Here is a 23,511-nt window from a genome sequence, read left to right as displayed (position 1 = left end):
TTACAAAAAGCGTTTAAAGGACTGCAGGCGTATTTTGTCAAAGACCAGTCGCGTTTATTTTCTCGAAGTCTGTTTTAAACCTGACTTCAATCATAAACTATCAAATTAGTAGCATAGTTTACTCAAAACGTAATTGAAGCAGTTCAGAATACACCTTTAAACCATAAAATGTCACTTTCAAACTTATCGTTTACTTTCATGTCTCCTAGTTATTGATAATTGCACCAAGATAAACGTCTGAGTCAACATGTCAGTCAACAATCAGACATTTTGGCAGATTTTTGAAAGTTTCAACCAAAATAGCCTGCAAAAAAGTAAGATATCTGATGTGTAACTGGAGGAAAAATCATGTCTAAGGAAATTGAGTACGGACATTATTATGTTTGGGGGCTTTTCCGCCTGTTCATTGTTTGTCAAGATCAACAGAGTTTTAAATGGGTAAACCATAAAACTGTAAAAGTTCTCCAGGGGACCGAAAACAAACAAAACGGTGGTTTACCTTCGCTTCCAGTCTGAAGAACACGGTTTGGATACACTCCGACAAAGCTTCTGCTCATTCAACTGGAACAGGATAAGATCCCCGGGCGAATGAACAGATTATATAAACAAGTACGGTGTACATTCAATCACGAGTCACTAGGTGGGACCAGAGAAGAACCTAGCTTCTAATTACCGTGCAAAGCTCAAAGACAAGCTTGTATCTAAATAGTATCGGGAGTGAATCATCCTGTGTTGCACTTTGACGACTGATTTGCTTTTTTTAATTAGAATAAGTGCCATTAAATCATTTTCAAAAATGTAATGATGACATGGCTGTTGGTGAGTAAGTTGTCAAACCAGTCAAAAAAGATCTCTTTTCTATTTTCCTCCGTGCATTGTATTTTTGCATCCACTGGGGAGTTTCGGACAGAATCACTGATATATACGTTTGGCAAAACCAAAGCATGCTTTTTATTTATCGTGAGCTATGATATTCAATTTGCGCTTCCAAAATAATTTGGCCCGTACTTAACAGCACTTTTTTCAGCGAAAAGCTCGTCTTTTGATTCATCCAGTTCCGGAAAAAAGAATGCAAACTGAAAGACGTTTTTAGTTCAAGTTACAGAATTACGCTTTCAAATTTTTGTCCTGCCTGAGACTCACCTAAAAACATCTAATACTTTTGTAATTTAGACAAAAAACTTCTTTAAAACTTTTTTTGAAAAAATATATATTAAGAGACGTCACCCAGTTTTATCAAAAGATATGGAATCAAATTAAACGGGAATTTTGTTAGAATAAGACAAATATATCGCGTCAAAACAAAATGAGCACAAAAAAGTTTTCAATACTTTAAATTTTTCTCTTGGTTTTTCGGCGATATTTGATTTGTCTCTCCTTTGAATTGAAACTAGAAAACTAGAAATGAAAACATCTAGAAAACCTCCGTCTAACGGAAAAATTATCCATGCTGCAGTTTTCCGTATGTGTACTATTCTAAAATGAAAAAGTATCGTTTTTTAGATATTTTATGTGACCAGTTGTCGTGAAGTTGAAAGGGTTTAAGTTTAATCAATTTTGACCCTACTACTTCAGACACGTTAACAGATCATTCAAGCTATTCAATTTGTATAACCTGACATTTTATGCAGGAGAACAAAGTTAATGAAACATGAACTAATTTTTTTATTCTTTCATCAAAGAAACATTTTCAAAAAATATTATTTCAACAATTTTCTCAAAAAATTTCAACTCACCTACGGAACTCTTTTTGGCTAGTGAAACTTCCCTTTTTGGCTAGTGAATTTATTCTAGAATATCAAAAAATCATTTTTAGGTCAAACATTTTTTGCGCAATGTAAATTTCAGATGTGAGAATGCAGATTTAAAGTTTCGCAAAGCAGAGAAATGATTTTTTAGACAATTGTCATAGTTGATTTCAAAATCACTTCCAATTCAGTTGTTATATAAGTTTTTATGGTTGTATAGATTAAAAGTAACTTTGATAGTTTTTAAATCAACTATGACAAGTGGTTGGGCAAAAAATTTCATTTATTTTGCGAAACTTTGAATCTATTTTCGACATTCGGTTTTTTCTTTTTGAAAAAAAAAGAGAATTGATTTTTCGATATATACTAAAAATTTAGTAGGAAAACACTCGTATCCCAATAATTGTTGGACATTTTTTCATTTCTATTTCTGTGAAGTATTAAGTTCTGAACGTAATTAGTTTTGGAAATTGCTAAAGAAATTGGCTAAAGTGACAATTGAACGCTTTTTCCTCCTCCCCCCCACCTGCAATTTTTTAAAACTGATTTTTTTATTCACATTTTTTCATAGCAACAAAATTAGGCTAGCGGATTATTTATGCCCGTGTCTGGTCATTTGTGTCCCAGACATTTATGTCCCGGAAAAAACTGTCCAAAAAGGAAAAATTGTCATAGAACCTTGGTTCCCAGACAAAAATGTCCCAAAATTGTCCGAGCAATTGCCAGACTAGTAACTGACCAGATTCATTTGATAAGCTTTCAATAGGAGGCATTAAATCGATAAGGCCACGCAACTGAGCAATAGACCCCAATTTTCTTTGAGAAGCATATTAGCGACAAAATTCACATCATTTACACATATCTACACAAAAACTGATTGATGATAATTTTGCCCAATTTAGACACGAGAGATCAAAGTGTCATTGTTATTGCTCTCTACTTCGTGTTAACAATAGAAGTCTTTGTGACAAATGAAAAATTTTAGTTCAAGGTGCAAACGTTCGTTTCAAACATCGAATTCAACAGATACCCCCAAGTTCAATGAAAAGTTCCAGGATTACCAGAAAAACGCCGAAACCTTGATCAAAACAATAAGTTTGCGGGCAAAGTGTTTCACATTACGAAAATTTTTTTATGGCAAACTTGACAAAAATTTTTCCCAGTTGGTTGCGGTCTACGACCCAAGTAAACTTCCGAGTTTCCTGAAAGGGTGCAACAGCAACATTAAACTATGACTACGTGTTTCAAAACACGTGTTTTAAAACAAAATGATTATCAATGCATACCCTTTCTTTTGGCTCAATCGAGTCAAGCCATTTCAACTTCGACATATTTACCCAATTTTGGGGTTTTAAGTTTCAATTTTTAATCAAATTACAAAATTTTTTTTGTGGGAATCGGCTGTTGAACTTCCAAACTTTTGATCTTGAACTTAGTGACTGCACCGCTCCGCAAAACGCTTTTTGTTTATTTCAATTTTTTTTGAAGATTTTAGCTCGTTTTGACTGTTCTACGGTTAATTGGTATTCATAGAGTCTAATTAATGTCTGGTACAAATTTATAATTTCGGACTGTTTTGTCACGGACATAAATATCTGGGAGCCAAATGTCTATGCATAATTTTTGCCATGCCAAGCATTTTTTGTCGTCATACATAATTTTGTAAAACCACTCGTTGCACCATAAAATTGCTCTAACTTGTCATTGCACAGCTGGCTTATGAAACGGTCTAAGTGTTTTTGCTATAACTGGGTAACATAATTGTGTTCATGAGCTTTTTCTGATTGACCCTTATAATGTTGCCAGAAAAAAAACAGCGTCTAAAGTGCCAAAAGGCAATTGGAAAAGACTCAACGAACTCAAGAAAACAGAAACAAAATACTGACTGTTTTCTGAAAAAAAAATCAAGTTTCAATATCAAAAAAAAAGTTTTAAGGCTCTTTGAAGAAAAATAGTGGCATTTAGGCTCATCAAGAACGCAAGATTGACTTTTTATTATAAAATTAACCCAAATTAAGAAATATATAAATAGGTTAAATTTTTATTCCGCTGGGAAATCTGCAAACTATAATCCACTTTCGAAACTAGAAGCCGATCACGTTTTTGATGGCGTTAATTTTTAGGTGTTTAGAGGATATTGTGTCCCTTTTGACTAGGCAAATGAAATTAATTCTAAAAAATCAAAAGTCAAACCGCAAAAAAAATTAAATTTGAGCGTAAACAAATTTAGAGTTTCCTTAAAAACAATCATCACCAAGACCTATATAAGAGTATTCACTAGGCTAGGTTCATGACTATTAAAAAGTTCGATACTCCCGATATTTTCTGAAAAATTGATTTCCACGACTGCGGCAAAGAAATTAAATCAATCCAAACCAATTGTCGTTTCCATTTTGATAAGTGGGCTATTATCCAGTTTTAGGCACCCTGGTAGACTTAATATTTAAGGTTAATTAAAATTTGATTGTATTTGTGTTAAAATTTGTTCACTTGATCACGCCAGACCCGTTTTTTTTGCAATTTAGAACATCGAAAGTCATTTTCATTTTAATAAGTCTTACGTGAATCGAATTTCAGAAAAATCAAGGGGGACTGGAAAAGAACCCATAATTGTTCCTCACTTTATGTGTTATGTCTCAATTGTTTCATTTTTTGTTCAGGTGGTGTCAAACGAATGTCCTTCCAGACCCCCAGGAGGGCTTAGATGAATAAGACGGAAATAGTTACAGGGCAGAGTTACGTTGGAGGATGGAAAACCAGCAATCTTTGAGACGGGAGAGCATTAATTGAATTATTTTTATAGCCTCAAATATACCCCTGTTGCACTTTATAGAGGGTGTCAAAATGTTCCAGTTTTAAGCTGAAAATCAGGGAACCTAATCTGTGTTGCGAAATTTTTATGAAAGGTTAGACTACCCAAGGCTATTCAAACAACTGACTGTGATATTTTCAGGCAACTTGAAAGAGCAATTGAGAGACAGGAAAAGCCAATTCATTTTCAAGAGAAACATTTCAAAGCACTTTTAGACCGGGCAAAATGAATGGGGGGCGGAAGTTCGGGTCCCTTTAACACAGCGAGCCTTCAAATGGTAAATTTGTTATCGCATATCTGAAATTTCAATTTAGACACTATTTTTTCTACAAAAACAAACTTCGACGCTCCAAAGGAACGTCAAGTAATAATAAGACAGGGCTTTGATGAACAAGGACAACAGGAAAGTCATGAATATCAACTTTATCAGGATTGGGAAAAAAAACATTTTTTATTAAAAAAATCAGTTAAACAGCGTTTTCTTTATGAAAACATGTTTTATTGTTTTTTTTTACAATTTGTTCAATTCTAACTTTCTTGCCTCATACCGATGATCTAATAGATATGCGGCAAGAAAACCGGGAATCAGATAATCATATCTCCTTTTTGCTACAAAATTTTCAAGATGATCCGGTGCAGCATTGTAGAGATCGAGCCGGCTCAATCAGGAAAGGCTCCTCATACACCTATCGCAGCGGTTCGACTCCCAGACAATGCTAGTTTTTTGCGATAAAAAGTTTAAAATCAAAAACACTGTTTTGTATTTTCTGTTATATAACGTGTTTTTTTGCCTTGGTTTAAAACATGTTTTAAAACATTCCCAATTCTGAAATTTACTAAACCTCTTTTTGAAATACTTTTATTGAGGCTAACCGATAAAAACAAGTCTGTTAAACAAGGTAACAACCCATTAAGGAATCAATTAGGCCGGGGCCGGGGAAACCAGAAGGCGTCAATTGGGTTGACAAAAATGGAAAATTGTTTGTCAACAAAACTTAGTTTTAGAGTTAAAACTGGCAACAAAAACTTAAATTCTCCGATAACTTGGGTTCTAACTACCAAAGAAAGAACGAAACAAGAAAAAATACAAGAAAAAAAATCCGATAGACAGAATAAATTAAAAGTAGTTAAAACCTATTTCAAAAAACTTCTGCTTGCATAATCTAGTGTTGTTAGTCAAAACATATCTCAAAAAAGCCTAAAATTTAAAATTTGTATGCAAAACTTATGCACAATAGTTTTTGATTTTTTTTCATAAACATGGAAGAATTTACTAACAAATTGCTTAGATATACATGCTGTTATTAAATTAAACTCCCACAATACGTTAAAAGTCAACAGCTACACCGGCATGTAAAAAAACCCTGTAACTTGTACACTTTATTAGATTTTAAACTAACCTCGAAAATATGTAATGGATCTATCAGAAAAAGTTTTCTAGTGTATGTCTAACAAAAATGTCTGAAAATCCTATATATTTTTTGCTTAGGTCTGACGTTTCTCAGCTTCACGTTTAAATTGTTCCATTGTTACAACTACTCTTTGATACAGATTTTTTTCACCAATGTGTTTGTAGGAACCTAACTTTTTTCAATTGTTTTGTGCGCTCGTTCAGTTTTACAGGTACTCTGTTATAGATATACTTCTTACAATTTCGTTTGTCTTGGTCTTTTTCTCCACATTAAACTTTCTAGTCAAGCTATGTTGAGTAAAGATTAGTTTGTTTGTTAACTGGTAAAACTTTAGACTTGAGAAATAGATCTCCTACATGATCATAATTTCTGCAAAGGAAGCAGATTTTGATTACCCAGTGGTAAGGTTCATTTCGTCTGTTAATTTTAAAATTGGGAAAAGTTTTGAAAAATGGAATCAAAAGATAAATGAGATAAAAGTATTGATGTCAAGAACATGTTTATAATGATACCATCGTCGCACGCGTTTATATTGACTGAGTTGCAAAAGCTATTTTGCATAAACATTTGTATAAATAAGCTGAAAAAAAGGTGAGACTTTGGTCTACTAGCAATCCAACAAGTTACCTGGCTTGTTCTTTTGTGGAAATTGTTTTTTCTCCACAAAAATCTTTTCCAAGCTGTTGTCGTATTAAAAAAGCATTTAATTCTCTCTTTTTTCCGAAATTGAAGAAAATTTTTTCCATTCAAAATTTATGTATTTCTCTAGCCTTGAATTTTTTAAGTCCGTCTTTAAACTTTCTGTGCAATTGAAAATTGTATCGTCAAAAGACTGCAAAAAATTCATGTTTCTGCTGACTTTGAAACACTGACTTTGTGGATTTAACACTGCTATCATGGCTAAATCTTTTGGTTTTTGTGTTATTTGTTCAACACCAAGTACCTAGTTTCAAAAAGACTCGATTTGAATGATTCATTCTAGATTATTTGTCGCGCTGTACTTCCGAAGTTTCAAAAAAAATCTTAAAAGAAATTTTTCAGACATGTAGACGGCTCGATACAATTTGTTTTGCCCCGATACGCGCAAACTCGTTTGTTTTAATAGCCATAGTCGGAATCGAAAGAGCAATTAGAAGCATTTGCAAAAAGTGCAGCCACGCTGTGGCGGAGGTATTGTAAGGAGTATGTGCCATCATAATCTTTCTCTAAACTATAAATTGAACCATGATTTTTTTTCTACAAAGAAATGAAAAAGTAACAATTCAAGAAAAATTTTTGAATCAGTTGTCAAATCAGTTGAAAATTTTCGGGTGAATTTCGGATGTGGATTCAATTTCCCGTAGTTTTATTTTTTACATGAAATAATAATGACAAATTCAACTTTAAGTACTTTTTTCACAGTAGTTACATATGAGAGGATGTCAAAATCAGAAACCCAATGAGCGTGCCAGAGACGCCCCAGGAGCAACGTAAAAAACCTACTTTTTTAAGCACGTGTTTGTTGAAAAAAAGTTCACAAAAATTTATTTCAGTCCAGCAAAATTTGAGTCTACGTGTTTTCAATTTTCAACAGATGAACTGACTTAAGATTTTGTTGTCTGGTATGTACAGTTGACAAAAATGTTTTATCAATTTTGTCAATTTTTTTTCGTTTGATTGCATAGCGTCAATAATGAAACATCTAGGAAACTTGATTGAAATTAGAAACTTTTTTTTCTAGTCTTAGATGCTCGTAACCTAATAGAAGTCAGTTTTTCTACTGTTCCAATTCCTTTGTTTTGCTTTATCTGGCTGAAAAAAAAGATCTTATATTTTATTTGACATAAAGTTAAAGATGTTGGAACAGGAATGATAATTTCTAATGACCTTCGCCCGAGTTTTAGTCAATTCTCAACCAAAAGTTTTGTTACTTGAGTTACAAGCTTTACTCTATCAACAAAATTTTAGTTGCGAATTGACTAAAACCTTGACCGAATGCGCAAATTTTGATTTTGAGAACTTTTTATTTTTCCCATTCCGCCTTTTTTGCTATTGCGATACCGGTTCCACCTATATTCTATGAAATCTAGCTAACATTTTTTGATTGATGGATATTTGATAAGAGAAAGTAAGTTTATCAAGTTTGAAGGGCAATAGAAGCACTCAGGTTGTCATCATTATATAAGTGAGTTTGCTCTAATATAGGTTTTAGGGACTTTCAAATCATCGTGAAAACATACTAAGACACTTTTTGTGTTTAGATACTAATAGACTACATTGACCCACACAATGACCGTTGTTGTCAGTCCACATTCTTCAAATTTGAGAGCTTCTATTGCCATTCAAACCTTATAAACTTACTTTTTCCTTCCGAAAAAAGGAAAAAATTGGTAAACAATTTAGCTTTTTGAATGTATCTACTGTCAACCACGTGCCAGACACTGGTTTGCACATGGATATTTTTCGGTCCTCTATCAGACAGCTAGCTTTAACTTGTAAGGGCTTTGAGTGCGGAACAATATGCAGCCTTCACGTTGAACATAATAAATTAGCTGAATAGCAAATACATCAGAACTTTCTGCCAGCCACAATGAATTAAGTTTGAGAAATTCGACATAATGAGAAACTAAAAATTAAAAAAGATTCAAAAAAACTCACAAAAAAATGGTGAAAATCAGAAGCAACACTGGTTCAACTAACTTAAAGTTTCAGTAAACGTGGAATTAAACTTGCCGGCCAGTCTGTAATCACTCCTGTCATCAAATTTTGTGTAACTGGGTCTAGAAAAAAATGGAAAAATTGTCAGTTTTTCTCGACACAACAATTTTTTTAAGATTTTTTTGCTACTCAATACACGACTAGTGGGGTGCTGCTCGATGCTCTTTTTTTCCGGGGCATTGACCCTTCGATCCCCAAAAGGTACTCTTTTGGTACTCTTCTACGACATTTGTTTTATGTTGACTTATTCTAGAGTCACGTTGGTATATGCTAAATTGAAAGTCGTAGCGCGTGAAAAAAAAAGATACCACTAAGTCTCAGAAACGGCTATTTTGGCACTCTTTTTTATTCATAAATTTGACTGCAAAGCACATTTGTTTGGACAAAATGAGCCTTTTAGTGTTTTCGGAGAGCCCAGAAAATCAAATCTATCAAAATAAAAAAATCAACAAAAACTTGAAAAACTTTAAAAAAAATTTTTTTTAAAACAACCTCTCCCACTCGAGAAAAACTTAGATCTGCGTCTGCTTTTTTCAGAAGACGGGAAAGTATATGCATTTTGTATGGTCGTACACAATCTCTCGAAACTTTAAATACTGTAGCGAGAGTTTGAAAGTTTCTTATTCAAGTGTTAAAGTTTTACATTTTATAAACAAGTACATGAGCTCAATATATGTTTCCGAGTTATTTTACAATAAATGTCAGAAGTTGTAGAAATGATTTAAAATCTTTTTGTCTCATCAGATGTCAAAAGTTTACGCTATATGAATGAAAATTCTGAATACGTTTTTTGTTGGAAAATTTGTAGCAGTTACATTCAAAAAATTACAGTAAAACAACCGAGGTAAATAAAGTATTCTTTTTCGATGATTTTCGATCACTTTTATCATTGGCGGACAAAATATTTTTTTGATACAGGGAGGATTTTCAAAAAAATGTTGAAGATTTTGTGCACTTTTTTTAGACCAGCTAAATTGATTTTCCGATCTCTCCTAAAACGTAATTAAGAAGCTGTTATGCCACAATATTTTGTGCAACAGGCAATACTTTGAAATTAACAAGCTAAAAATAACGTTTTTGGGCTTTTGTAAACAAGTTTTGATCTAAAGTTGGCTTTTTGGGCGCCTGTAGACGCCTGTAGAAAAAATGGTTAACCAAAAGACTTACAATTTAAAACGAAGTCTTACAAATTAAAAACAATTTACGTGCTGAATATGTCTCCCGGTGATTTAACGATAATTGTCAGCAGTTGCAAAAATGATGAAAAAGTTTGTCTCAAACCATACCATACCATGTCAGATGTCAAAAACTATATCAGATCCGTCCTTGGTCATCAGACCAGGTGCTTGGGTACGTCTCAATAATTACAGTCAGAAGCAAAATTAGTTATAACTTGTCTTTGCTGACATTTTCTTAACACTACGTAGTGTTGTTGCTTTGTTTTGATTGGATCTGATTCACATGCTACAGTTGAGCATCTGATAGGCGATCTAAATATTAATTGGCATTATTTTTTTGTTCTCATTAAATCTCACCCTGTAGTTCATTTCGATGATGTCTGATTTGTGGGCGAAATCGACCGTCTCCTTGCCCAGCTTAGCCAGTCTCTCTCTGGCCACCGCCTCCATTCTGGCCCTCATCTGGGGGAACTCGCTGAGGACCTGGCTGAAGTCAGCCTGGTCCAGACTGTACATGTTGCAGAATGTCTCTGCCTTGATAGTGGCTGTGCGTCTCAGTTTAGCCAGCAGACAGATCTCACCAAAGTAGGATCCCTCGGCTAATTGGGCAACACAAGTCCCGTCCGATATGACCACATCTACTGAACCTGCAAACAGACTTTCTAGTAGGTCGATCCACAGTACCAAATTAAATCAATCTTTCTTCATAGTTCAACAATAAAGCAATTATGAACAGTCAAATATACCTAGAAAGTTACAAATTTTACCCTTCTAAGGATCCTTTTTTTCTAAACTCACGTGCAAGGGGAGGGTAGCTAGTCTTATATTTTGTAGAAAAACTACTCCAGAAACCCAATTTAGACAAAAATATCTAAAACGTAAAAAATGTTAGTCAAGTAAGTGTTGGATCAGTCTAGTTTTCAGAAACTTAGTCCAGCAAGTGAAGATTTGGAAAATACGAGTTCAAATGAAATTAATTTATATCCAGCTATTTAGATCAACAATCCAACCAAGAGTGCATTCAATGGCCAATTTACAACACCCAGACAATTGACAGACTGGAACCTGTCAATAGCAAAGCAATCTGTAGATTGGCAGCACTGATAGGAAGTTACATGTCTCAACTAAATGAACTAAGTGATTTGACAGGCTAACGAAGATTTTTTTGTAGATAAAACGTCCCTCTATCTGTTTTTATGAGTGAGTGTTTTATTGCCTCAAGTAAATAATTGAGACGTTTCAATGGAAGTGACTTGAATAAGTGAACCTGTTTGGATGAAGTACATCTTATAGCCTAGTGTTCCCTCCTGTATGACTGTGTCTCCTGGCTGGTACACTTCGAACTGTAGTTTGGACACCACTGCAGAGACGAAGGCGGGGTCGGCGTCCTTGAAGAACGGCACCACCCCCACTAACTCACGACAGTTGTAGTTTAGCACTTCCTATTACACAAAACAGCACCACTCACAATCAAAAATTTACACCTGAAATCAGGTTACAACTTTTCATGGTAAACTTGCAAAAGATGGAACTTAAAATTAGTCGAATTCATGTCAGATAGGTCAAGCTCGAAATGCTTCCGTCACAATCACTAATTCGAATGATGTATTGTGAACTAATTTCTTTTAATTCGTTTTAAACAGTCGATTCCTGTAACTGTTTCTTGTCAATACTTTTGCACTTTCCTGTATAAAGTAGATTAAACAGCCAGGTCTCGAAGGAAATCAACTAATTTTATGAGTGATTAAATGGAAAGTAGAAAAATTTTCAGAATTGGCCCCGAGAATTGACATGGCAACCATAACATATATGAGGTATTCATAAAGTTAGGATGGTTTAAAAGGAATCGAATGGGGTAAAAGCTCGTCTTTCCTTTTTTTTTTCTTCAAATTATGAGTTTATTTTTCATTATGCTAAAGCAAATTGCATCCCAATATCGATCAAACTGGGAAAATTTGGACTTAATAAGGATAAATACACTATTTGGACGGCAATTGATTCTTAGTTAAAACAAGACTGCTCGTATCAGGGCGAAACCCTGAATGTTCCGACTGCCTTTTAAGGTTTATGGAGCAGTAATAATATTTAAAAATTCGATGAAATAAAACAAAATCAAAAAAAAAATTTCAAAAATTTGAAATTTTTTATTAAAATCATCCCCCCACACGCCATACAAAGTACAAAAGGATAAATTTTGCTCCTTGTAACAAGCCAATTATGGCACATAAGCTTCTTTTAACCAATTTGGAACGATTTCTAAGGCGGATTAACTCTCCGCTTACGCGTTAATAGCGCGAAATATATCGCGCGTTAATTGTCCCAAATTGGCCAAAATGGCAATCTTTAAACCCCCGTAACTTTACGAAAAATGATCACAGGTAAAATATCTTTTCAAATTTGAGCTCAGGACAACAATACCTTTCGAATGATGTAAAAAAATTCAGTCAAAAATGGCTAGTTAAAAAGTCGAAATTTGTCTGAAGAAAAAAAAAAACCCACCCCGAGCACAAATATTCCGTTACTTTCGTATCGAAAGTCGGAACAATAATATATAGTTCCGTCTGTTTTAGTGTAAAATGGTTTTGATAGGGTGAATTAATAGTGTGTTATCAAAACCGTGGGTGTAAAAATGTATGATAAAAAAGATTTAGAAAAATAAAAAAATGGTGAGCCTAAATGTGAAGGGGTAAAAAGGTAGTGCAGCGGGTTGAACATAGAAAGGGTCAATAGGACTACTGACATTTCGGAGGCAGTCGTTGAGTTCTGTGAGGACGTCGTGCTCGTTGAACATCTTGCCCTTGAACTTGTACTCGTAGTACTGGTGGATGCGCACTTGCAGCTCAGGGGGGATCTTCCGGTGGTACATGTACTGCTCAACCTGCTTCATCTACACATGCCAACACACCAACACAATTTAAATAATTCAATTTAGAGCTGAAAAAGAATATTGTCCAAAAATGTTTGATACCTTTAAATTGCAGGTAAATTTAAACATGGTACAAAAGCCAGTTGCATGCAGAAACTTTTGACAGTGGTTATGTTAAAAATTTTGTCGATATTTTTTTAGATCTATTCAAAAACCCAGAATTACCATATTTGACGAATTGTTCTCTACCTTCGACGATGCTGTCAAAATGGAGAAATTTGGTACCCCCTTGGCACTCAAGTGATAAAAGGTGAGTTTGTGCTCTCTCGATTATGGATAGGTTATGCCTATGAAATGGTGGGCGATTGTGATGGCAGCGTTCTTTTGAATGTTTCACGTGGTGTTGTGGAGTTACCTTTTCGGTGAATAGTCTCCTGGAGTAGTTGAGCTGTTGGATGATGTTGGTGGCCTGGCCTATGAACAGGGCGTAGCAGGTGGCCCCACTAAGCATGGATAGCATGAGGAGCCAGAGGTCCTGCATGTTGCCAGGAGGGTGCTTGCCGTACCCCATGCCCAACATGTGGGACATCGCTCGGAATAGAGACCAGCTGTACTGCTCCCGCCACGAAGCATTCTGAAATACGAGAAAGTAAATAGAAAACCAGATCATTGCGTTTACCCAATTAATAACACTTGCGAGAAGCCTTGTAACCCGGGTTGACCACCGAGACTGAAAACACTAAACATGCAACTCCTAACATTTTATCTAAGGAAAAATGTTGGTCATGCAAATTTCATGCAAGTTATCGAAATCAGAGTTATCGAAATATATACGTATTTAGTTGTTGTTTCGGCATATGAATTTGGTGTATTATCATAAACAATAGAAAAAAAATCCGAAAAAAGTGCTGATCAAACATAGAAATTGTATTTCCGAAAAAAAATTATTCGAAAAATTATTAGCCCATATTTTAACGTTTTGTATTTTCAATATTTTGCTTGTACATTTGAGCAAATTTTCGGCTCGGTTCAATACTTTTTATTAGCGAGATCTTCAATACCGCAGCAACTCAAGGGTTTGAACAACTAGAATCCTTGTTACTTATAATTGGTTACGAACACAACCAAATATAATGAAAAGGAAAATGAAAACATGATTTTTTGGTTTATGGAAATAATCGAATCATACAATTCACCAATAAATATACTGGCCGTAAACTTTTGATAAAATAGTCAACAGACCGTTGCAAAAGAGTCAATGAACGCAAGAAAACAGAAAAAAATGAACTTGCTTTTTAAAAAATTTCAACTTTTGAATTTCAAATTATAAAATAGATTGGCTTAAAGCTCTTTGAATTTCGAAAGAACTTAATTTTCGAAATCAACCCAATTTGAGAAAACTGGAATATTAGATAAAGTTTTCATTCCGCTGGGAAATCTGAAAAACAAATTCCACTTTCGAAATCAGAACTCGATTACCTTTTTTGTGACTTTTATAACTTTGCTGTTCGATGGTGGAAATTGCCTCCCTTTCAACAAAAGAAATAAACTGAACTTAAAAAGAAATCAAAAGTTAAGCCGCAAAAACTTTTAGATTTTTCCTGAAAAAAAATTGAAAAAAAAAAAATCATTGCGACCTACATAAAATTCTAAGCTACGTTCATCAGTTTTTAAAAATTTTCTGTACTCAACGAATAAACTAAAAACAATTTGATGAAAATTTTCAATAAAAAAAAGGTATGATTAGCATTTTTGGTAATCCCTGGAATTGTGAAATAGGAAATAGACTATTTTACCCGAAAAGATTTTTCTTTTAAATTTGTAAAGATAGAGTTTGCTTTTTTAATGGAACCTTAACAATTTCAACGATCCATTTTGCTTAGTCTAGAATTAAATTGATTGCTTTTATTCTCGTCTTTAAAAAACTATTGCGTTGGCTGAAGTAATTTCATTTCAATCATTTAAAAGTTCATGGAAAATTGAAAGCTTTAATTGAAAAATATGGCATCTCATATCATTTGTGATGGCATGTGTCGAAAGTGCTCCATCAAAACCTGAATTATAGTCCAGCATATTCATGTCTAAGAAATATGAAATGCTAAAATGAGAATTTTATTTTAGGCCTTTGATGACTTTTTCAAGTGGTCTGGACAATCTTTTATTCATAAATCTTGCCTCGATGAAGGATTGTATGAAGGAAATAGCAAAAAACTACCAAACGCAGCTGCTTTCTGATAAATTACACCAGGAAAATATCTATTTGAGACTGCGTTTTTGTTTAGTTTTGGCTCTGTCGAAAAACAATACTCGAAGTAAAAGATATCTTCACTATTGAAAACACTCAAATATCACATGCTATTTATAGTATTTTGCGTTTTCCATGCGGGATGAATATTTTCTGAAAATTTACAATGTTTTACAACTCTAGTTTTATCGGTTCGCTAGAATTAATGATGTGAATTCTAAGGTTTGTTCAAGTTGCCTTTCCTAAAGCGTGACGCGAAGAGAGACTATTTGACGCACTATCGGGAGCTACGGTGCCAAAAACATCCAAATCTATTTGAGCACGGGTGGTAAAGTGTGTTCAGATGAAAATGTTCTCAAGTGCCCTTTTACTAACACATCATTTATAACTCCACGCTGAAAAACCATAAAGCTCGAATCAAAAAGGATGGGGAAAGTTACGACAATTGACTACAAAAGGTCAAACAAAGATGCTAATCAAATGATCGTTAAAACATCATTTTCCCAAAAAGTAACCGCTACAAAAGTTTTGCTATTCCATTAAAACTAAATGGAAACTTGCCCAAACAATATGTCTGCAATTGGAACTCTTGAAACTTAACATAACGATAATTGTACTCAATCGTTAGTTCATCATTTTTAGAAAAAAAACGACAATTTCCGCAGTCAACCACGTTTAACAGCTTAAAAAAGCGGGAATTATTTCATATCTAATTCTTCGTCCCTTAAGGTATGGCTGCATGCATTGTAAATAGCTTTTTGTTCCCAACAACCAAAAAAGGGGAAGAACTAGGGCGTATGGCAGATTTTTTTTATGTTCGGTTTTAAGCTCCTCAAATAAGCTCACAGGCTGCCAAATGGACTATTATTTTTAAAATCAAGATAGAACAACTTTTGTAAAATGGCGAAACTGATTGTAACAGAAACAAAGATAGATAGCCAAAATAACTAAATCCAATTCAAAATCTGTTTTTGTTTCTAAACCTTATTATCCTCGCGATCAGCAAGGGCATTGCATCTGGGTACTAGACTTTTCCCCTAGATAAATTTGTCACAAATTGGTCAATTTAGTAGGCAGCACATGTTTCACGCTCAATAGCTGACATCTTCACTTTATTGAAAATTCAAGTGAAACGACCATCATTTACAGGGGCGGATTTAGGGGAGGGGGCGGGGGTCTTTTTAGTGCTTTGACATCTTAGATCCGCCCCATATTTATATAGCAATTATATGGAGTTTGTTTCAGTCATTAATTATTTTTGAAATACAACTGTTTAAAACATGTTGCATTTTTTCGGATTCGTGGGTTTTGTCCTAAGTTTTGCTAGTTGCTTTTCCGCTTTTTTTTGGATATCATTTACAAAGCCTAGTACGGGCCTAGTACGGTTTTTTATCCGCTTTTTTTGAAGTATCGATTTTTTATGATTTCAATAGTTTTTACTAAATTTGAAAGTTCTGTAAATTGTGAATTTACCAGGTGTGACTTTCTATAGTTTTTTTATTCAATTTTTTTGAAAAATGTTTTCGTTTATGTTATAAAGGCGCAGTAAACTTATATTGCGTAGTTTTTAGGGCAAAAAATATCCTTATATTTTTTTGTAAAGATGGGTCGTTACTCAAAATTTTAATTTTAATTTCTGCAATTTTGTTTGATGGATCCGTACAAAAATTTTAAAAGAAGCGGCACTTTTCAAAAGTCAACTGTTTGCTGTATGTTCCTTATTTTAGTTATGCATCTTTTGAGTGATTCAATTTTTTTTCGGAAGGTTTTTTTCAAGCAGCTGAGACTACTGACTTCAATCATTTCGCGCAGATGTTGCGCAGATGCTGCAGTTTTATCAGTTTTTTATTTGACTGATGAGCCGCAAGAGGTTTAGCCTTTGTGTGAACTTTTCTTTCACAATTTTTGTAAACATTTTTTACAATCAAGTTTAGGATTTGAAAACTGTTTTAAATTAAAATCAACTATTAACTGCTTTTTCAATTGAGTTAAGTTTTTTTTTCAAGGAAGCGAAACAACTGATTTTATTCATTTCGCGCAGATAAACGACAAGATTGAAACAAATTTTTTATTTTTGCCTTTAAAAGTGTTTTTCCATTTTTGTTTTTTATTGTATCGTTTTTGATTGAATATTATGATGCTTCCACTTCTATAAAATTTAATTGTTACCGTAAACATTGAAAATTTTAATTATTATCATACCTCGTTGTATAGGTAACTATTGAATCCCTACGGATTCTCAACTAGCCTGGTAACACAGAAAAAATAAAAAGATAACTGAAAGAAAACCTCTTAATCGTTGCTCTGATTTGTCTGGTTCGCTGCTTTTCTTTGTTCTAATTGTTTCATCCTCTTGTTGTTTTTTGTGTTCCTCTGTTGTGTTGACTTGGTCTTGCGCCGCCGTTTCTTCTTGATCCTTGTTGTTTTCATTTGTTCCCTTTCCCATATCTAGTATTAAATCTTTCATTCATTGCGATGAACTTCCAGTCGCTATATTTGATAGAAATGTGTTTGGCTTAAGTTCTATGTAGGTTTCGAAAGGGGAGTTTTTTTTGTGATTTTCAGTTTTTTTAATGATTTCCGCGACGTCGGACGCAAGTTGGAGAGGTGTTGTCTATTCACATTACTCCCTTCCTTTGCTTCAGTGTTTGTATCATTTGTTCAACTACCCCTATAGACCTATGGTCATCAGGCTGGGCAAATAAGAGTTTTATGTTATTTGATTTGCAAGAAAACTGGCGTTTTTTCCGCTCTGAACCTTTGAACTTGGTCACACTTTAATTTTATTTGGACCCCAACATTTCATATAAATCGTAGCAGAAATTTTGTAGCTGTATCCACGGTTGTATTTGGGACAATTTTTGCCGCCGAGAATTTCGTCCAATTGTAAACGGCGACTAAAATGTAAGCCTTCTCAATCAACATGTCCAGTAGGGGCCCCGCAAAATCTAATTAAACTTACTCGTTTGGCTCGACTACTGGTTTCAGTTTTTAACCTTGTTCGGAGCAATGACGGCAGTTCTGTGCCATTTGGACTATTGTTCTGTGTATTTGTGGAAAGCAACGGTTCCCATAAGTCAAGCATCATGGCTGCTCCAGGGTTTGTGAGATGTAGGAAGTCTAGGATTGTTTGTCTGAATTGTTGTAGTTTGATGAGTTTTTCTTCTATTAGTAGGCAGTCCTTCTTGAAGTGCAGGCGATCTCTTACTTTGTACCAGTAGTCCCCATAGGTCAATTTTAGTGCCTCCCAAGCTTTCATTCTGACGAAAATGACAATCGTTTTTCGGTCCTCGGCTGCCGATTCCCCTTACCTTTTGTAACTTTCTGCTGTACAATGGCGAGTCTTTCTCTGTTTACGTGGCGGTTCCCTGGTCTGCTGTAGCAACACCACTCACTACTTTCATCTCGTGACTGGTTTTTATTTGGTGTGTATGGCTCGTCCTTGCTGGTGGTACCTCGTTTGAGGTTGTCTCCTCCATGTGTTGTTGGTATGGGTCGCTTCTATAAATTCCTCATCATACTCACTGGGGGTAAAGATAATCTTACCGGATTTCTGGGCATGTAGTCTGCTAATCTTTTTTCCCGCCAAGAGTTTTATGTGAGAGTTAAAGGGGGTCAAACGATCAATTCATCTAGTTGGCTGGTTTTGATCTTTTGCTGGCGTCGAATGCGTTGAGTAAAGCTTGTTGATCTCTGATGACGATAAAGTTTTTCCCGTATAAAAAAACGGAACTTTTTTTTGGCCATACAACCCCCAACAACTCTAGTTTGCTTACGGAGTATTTTTCTTCTAGTGATTTTATAATTCTGGAAGTGTATGCTATTGCAACTCAACCTTCAACAGTAAATTATTCAAGGGCGGCCCCTTGCCCGGATAAAGATGTGTCGCAAAACCACGCTGGTTTCTTATTTTGAATGTTTATATTTAGTTGACCCAGAAACACGTTTTAGTATTCGATTGAATGAGGTTGTATGATTCGACCCAGGAAATTTTTTAAATGTTTGAAAATTTTTGGTGGTTTAAGTTTTTGTATTGCATCTGGTTTCTGGTTTAGTGGCTCGGTGCCTACGCTAATGATGTGATAGTCGAGCCATTTTTTGATTGATATTGCTAAATTTTCATAATTTATTTTTGTTAAAACTTCATGAAGCTGCTTTTTTGTGCGTCTCTGGACCTTTTTGTTGCAATGAGCATGTAGCTTAAATATGCGAATGTTTTGTTTTGCAGTTTGTCAAAATAAGGTCTTTTGCCTTTTGAAATTCGGCTGGCATGTCCGTTTGGAGTTGGTATGTTTCAGTTTCATTGCCTCCAATGAGTCTGAATTACCTTCGTTTTTTTTGTATCGGAATCCAGAGGGATTCGTGAATATGCATATCAAAGGTCGAGTGTTAAAAAAAGTGAGGGAAGTTTCTTTTCCTCCTTATAATTTCTGCAGCGTTTTCTTTTTGTCTGATTGATATTTGTTTTTGTGAACGGATTTTCAAAACCTTTTTCGAATCCAAGGCTTTTTTTTCACCAAAATTACGATCAAACCAATAAATTGCTGTTCCGAATATTTGTCGAGTGTGAGAATGTATTTGTTCAATTTATCAGTTGTTCAATTTTTCATCCACGCGTTTTTGTAGGTGAATTGGTACCCTTTGATGGATTGCGTTTTCACTACGTGGTATTTTGATTTTTAACACCTTTGATGGATTGCGTTTTCACTACATGGTTTTTTGATTTTTAAATTCTAGCACATAGCTGTTGGAAGTTCTCTTCGACTCATTGTTTGATTTCTTTGTCTGATTTTTCTATTTCCTGCGTGTTGAATTTTCGGTTTTTCTCACAATTATGTGATGCCAATTTTTGTTTGAGTGTTTCGTCCGATTATGTTTACTTTTTGTTCATTTAAGAATGGTGCGGACTGTATGGTTCATTTTTTCGATTCTACCGCAAGGATTAGCTGTCTTTTCGGCATGACGTGTTTTTCGTTGTGGCATGCCAATTTTTTGGTTGCATCTTCCGGTGGGATATATTTAAATTGTGCAGAACTGTCATTTGTTTGTAGTCTTTTTACTGTTTTTCAATCAAAATGAGAATGTGCTTCCTGAATCTGCGATTCCAAATATGTTTTCTGTTTTTGTTTTCAGTTTTTTTTTGACGTCGTTTAACTCCTCTTCGCGTAAATATATCAATTTTTTTATTTGGAATGCTTCTGAAGTGGCCAATACAGTAAATTCATTGCCTGGTATTTCTTCCCATCCGGTTGTTGAAATGAATTCTGCGTAAGTTATTGGGTCGTTTTTGTCTTCATCGGTTGCTTCTTTTTCTTTGTCTTCCTCTCGTTGGCTTCTATTTGATTCTCTCATTTAGTTTACGTTTGTCGATCTGCATACTTTTGTGTAGTGTCTGCATACTTTTGTTTTGCAGATTTGGTTAAAAGCTTTTCTTTTTCGGGGCACGATTGTAAATGATTGGGATCAAATTGTCTGCCATATTTGTAGCATATTTTGTTTTGGCTTCGTTGTTTGTTTAGTATTCCTCCTGTATTGGTACTTCTACATGGGAATTTTAATCGGGCTCTGCGGAAACTCCGACTTCTTTGGTTGTTTTTGTACCCATTTTGTGCTCCTCTTCCACGTGGATCTATGTATCTTTTTTCTGGTTCGCTGCTTTTCTTTGTTCTAATTGTTTCATCCTCTTGTTGTTGTTTGTGTTCCTTTGTCATGTTGACTTGATCTTGGGCCGCCGTTTCTCCCTGATCCTTTTTGTTTTCATTTGTTCCCTTTACCATATCTAGTATTAAATCTTTCTTTTATTCTGTTGGTCTTTCGATTGGAGATAGTAAGTCCACCACACTGATCGCTCAGGTTGGCTACTGGGTTTATTGTTTCTATGAGCTTCAGGCATGCCATGAGTTTAGGTGAACTTTCTTGAAAACCCATCTCATCAATAAAACTTTTAATGCTGCTAGCTTGGTTATATATTTTGTTTTGTCAGGCACAAGAATGGTTGGCTTCCCGGGTAATGTTATTGTAAATTTTGTTTGTTCTATGCTATTTATTGGAGGTCATACCCCTGGCGTGTCTTGGAGTTGCTTTCCCTCCCGTTCTTTTGCCATTCTGTGCTTTCCGTTTTTTTCTGACTCGGAGTCCCATCTGGTTTGTTATTCCTTTCGGGATAGTTTCCTGGGCAGTCCCGTTTTCTCGTCCTCCATGAACATTGGATGTTGGGGCGCGTTCGGCTTTTCCATGTCTAGGAACCGTAAGCATGGACCTGTACGTCTTGCAGATTTGTATGCATTATAATCACTTAATCGTCAGGGTCTACACGGTCGGTAGATTTTTGGGATTTGATACAAAAGCGAATCCACTGCTCCCAGCAAGCTAGTTTGTTTGCCTCGTGTCTGTACCCAGGCCGTGAGCGGAGTTTAGGTCAAAGTTTTTTCTGTCTATTGTTTTAAATTTTTGTTTGAATGTTTTTGGGTCCTATACTTTTGTGGAGAGTTTTAATCTGGCTACCTGTTGTATGTGTCTCTTAGTGTTTTTGTTTACTTGGGTTTGTGTTCCTCTAATCCATGAAGTTCGTGGGTTCTAGTATCTTCTCTAATGGTTTTCATTTATTGTTCACCTTGCTTTCTGACCAGCACTGTAGGTCGCGCATTATTTCTGGCGGCAATGGGGGTTACATAAAAGTTCTCCGATCTAAACAAGCGTGTTTTGCGTCTACCTAAATTAGGTTATTTGATAATTTCCGCGACGTTGGACGCAAGATTTGAAGATTTGAAGATCTTTTTTATGACTTCCGCGAAGTCGGACGCAAGTTGGAGAAGTGTTGTCTATTCACATTACTCCCTTCCTTTGCTTCAGTGTTTGTATCAATTTTTCAACTACTCTGTAGACCATAGACCAATGGTCATCAAGCTGGGCAAATGTTTCCGCTCTGACCGTTTGAACTTGGTCACACTTTAGTTTTATTTGGACCCCAACATTTGATATAAATCTTAGCAGAAAATTTATAGCTGTATCCACGGTTGTATTTGGGACAAATTTTGCCGCCGAGAATTTCGTCCACTTGTAAACGGCGACTAAAATGTAAGCCTTCTCAATCAACAAGTCCAGTAGGGGCCCCGCAAAATCTAATTAAACTTACTCGTTTGGCTCGACTACTGGTGTCTGTTTTCTACCTTGTTCGGAGCAATGGCGGTAGTTCTGTGCCATTCGGACTATTGTTCTGTGTATGTGTGGAAAGCAACGGTTCCCATAAGTCAAGCATAATGGCTGCTCTAGGGTTTGTGAGATGTAGGACGTCTAGGATTGTTTGTCTGAATTGTTGTATTTTGATGAATTTTTCTTCTATTAGTAGGCAGTCCTTCTTGACGAGCAGGCGATCTCTTACATTGTACCAGTAGTCCCCGTAGGTCAATTTTAGTGCCTCCCAAACTCTCTTTCTGACAAAATTGACAATCGTTTTTCGGTCCTCGGCTGCCGATTCCCCTTACCTTTTGTAAGTTTCTGCTGTACAATGGCCTGTCTTCCTCTGTCTGGTTTTTAATTGGTGTGTATGGCTCGTCCTTGCTGGTGGTACTTCGTTTGAGCTTGTCTCCTCCATGTATTGTTGGTATGGGTCTACCCTGCTTAGGCAGTACTCTTTTTGCTCATTGATTTCGAACGTCATTTCCGATTGGGACTGCACGTCTTGTTTTTGTGTCGTATTCATTGATGTCGAAGTTTGTGGTTCTTTCATTTGTGTTGTGTCGCTCGCGTTAAATCTATGATGAATCCTTTTTCAAATCCCGTGTTTTCAACTCTCCGACTCAGGTTTTTGATAATAAATCCGATATTATAAATCCGAGTTTAAGGTTTGTTTTGACGTTATTTTTGTTGGAAGTTAATTTCTGAAAAAGAGTTCGCTCGAATTTTTGTTTTTGCTTAGTGTTTTTGCTCAGTGTCGGTATGATTGGAAGACTTGAATTGCGCTTGAGGTTTCAATTGAGTAGTTAGTTTCTTTTCGTTTTCCGCGTGCGTTTCGATCAGCCGATTATGAGCTCGTTTCTGATTGGCTAGTTCGTTTAGAATGACGTGGTCAATCAATTCAAGATTCACATTGAATGAGTTAGTCGACGCTTCTATAAATTCCTCATCATACTCACTGGGGGGTAAAGATAATCCTACCGGATTTCTGGGTATGTAGTCTGCTAATCTTTTTTCCCGCCAAGAAGTTTATGTGAGAGTTAAATGGGGTCAAACGATCAATTCATCTAGTTGGCTGGTTTTGATCTTTTGCTGGCGTCAAATGCGTTGACTAAAGCTTGGTGATCTGTGATGACGATAAAGTTTTTCCCGTATAAAAAAACTGAACTGTTTTTTTTTTGCTGATACAACCTCAACAACTCTAGTTTGCTTACGGAGTATTTTTCTTCTAGTGATTTTAAAAATCTGGAAGTGTATGCTAATGCAACTCAATCTTCAACAGTAAATTGTTCGAGGGTGGCCCCTTGCCTGGATGTAGATGCGTCGCAATACCACGCTGGTTTCTTATTTTGAATGTTTATATTTACTTAACCCAGA

The 23,511-nt window shown here is 35.3% G+C and overlaps 1 protein-coding gene across 1 annotated transcript in view; it reads right to left on the bottom strand.

Annotated features, from left to right (window-relative positions):
• LOC134852006 (potassium/sodium hyperpolarization-activated cyclic nucleotide-gated channel 1-like) overlaps positions 1-23,511 on the bottom strand; it is a 51,616-nt gene that overhangs the window by 5,853 nt on the left and 22,252 nt on the right. The window contains exons 5-8 of the mRNA XM_063868281.1: positions 13,129-13,347; positions 12,588-12,734; positions 11,115-11,289; positions 10,205-10,494 (exon numbers count right to left, since the gene is read on the bottom strand). Coding sequence (XP_063724351.1) covers positions 10,205-10,494; positions 11,115-11,289; positions 12,588-12,734; positions 13,129-13,347 — 831 coding nt within the window. The remainder of the gene's footprint in view (positions 1-10,204; positions 10,495-11,114; positions 11,290-12,587; positions 12,735-13,128; positions 13,348-23,511) is intronic.

Source organism: Symsagittifera roscoffensis, chromosome 7 (genome assembly GCF_963678635.1).
Source record: "Symsagittifera roscoffensis chromosome 7, txSymRosc1.1, whole genome shotgun sequence".
NCBI lineage: Eukaryota > Metazoa > Xenacoelomorpha > Acoela > Convolutidae > Symsagittifera > Symsagittifera roscoffensis.
Note: the sequence above shows the minus strand (reverse complement) of the source record. Positions and strands in the feature narration are given on the sequence as shown.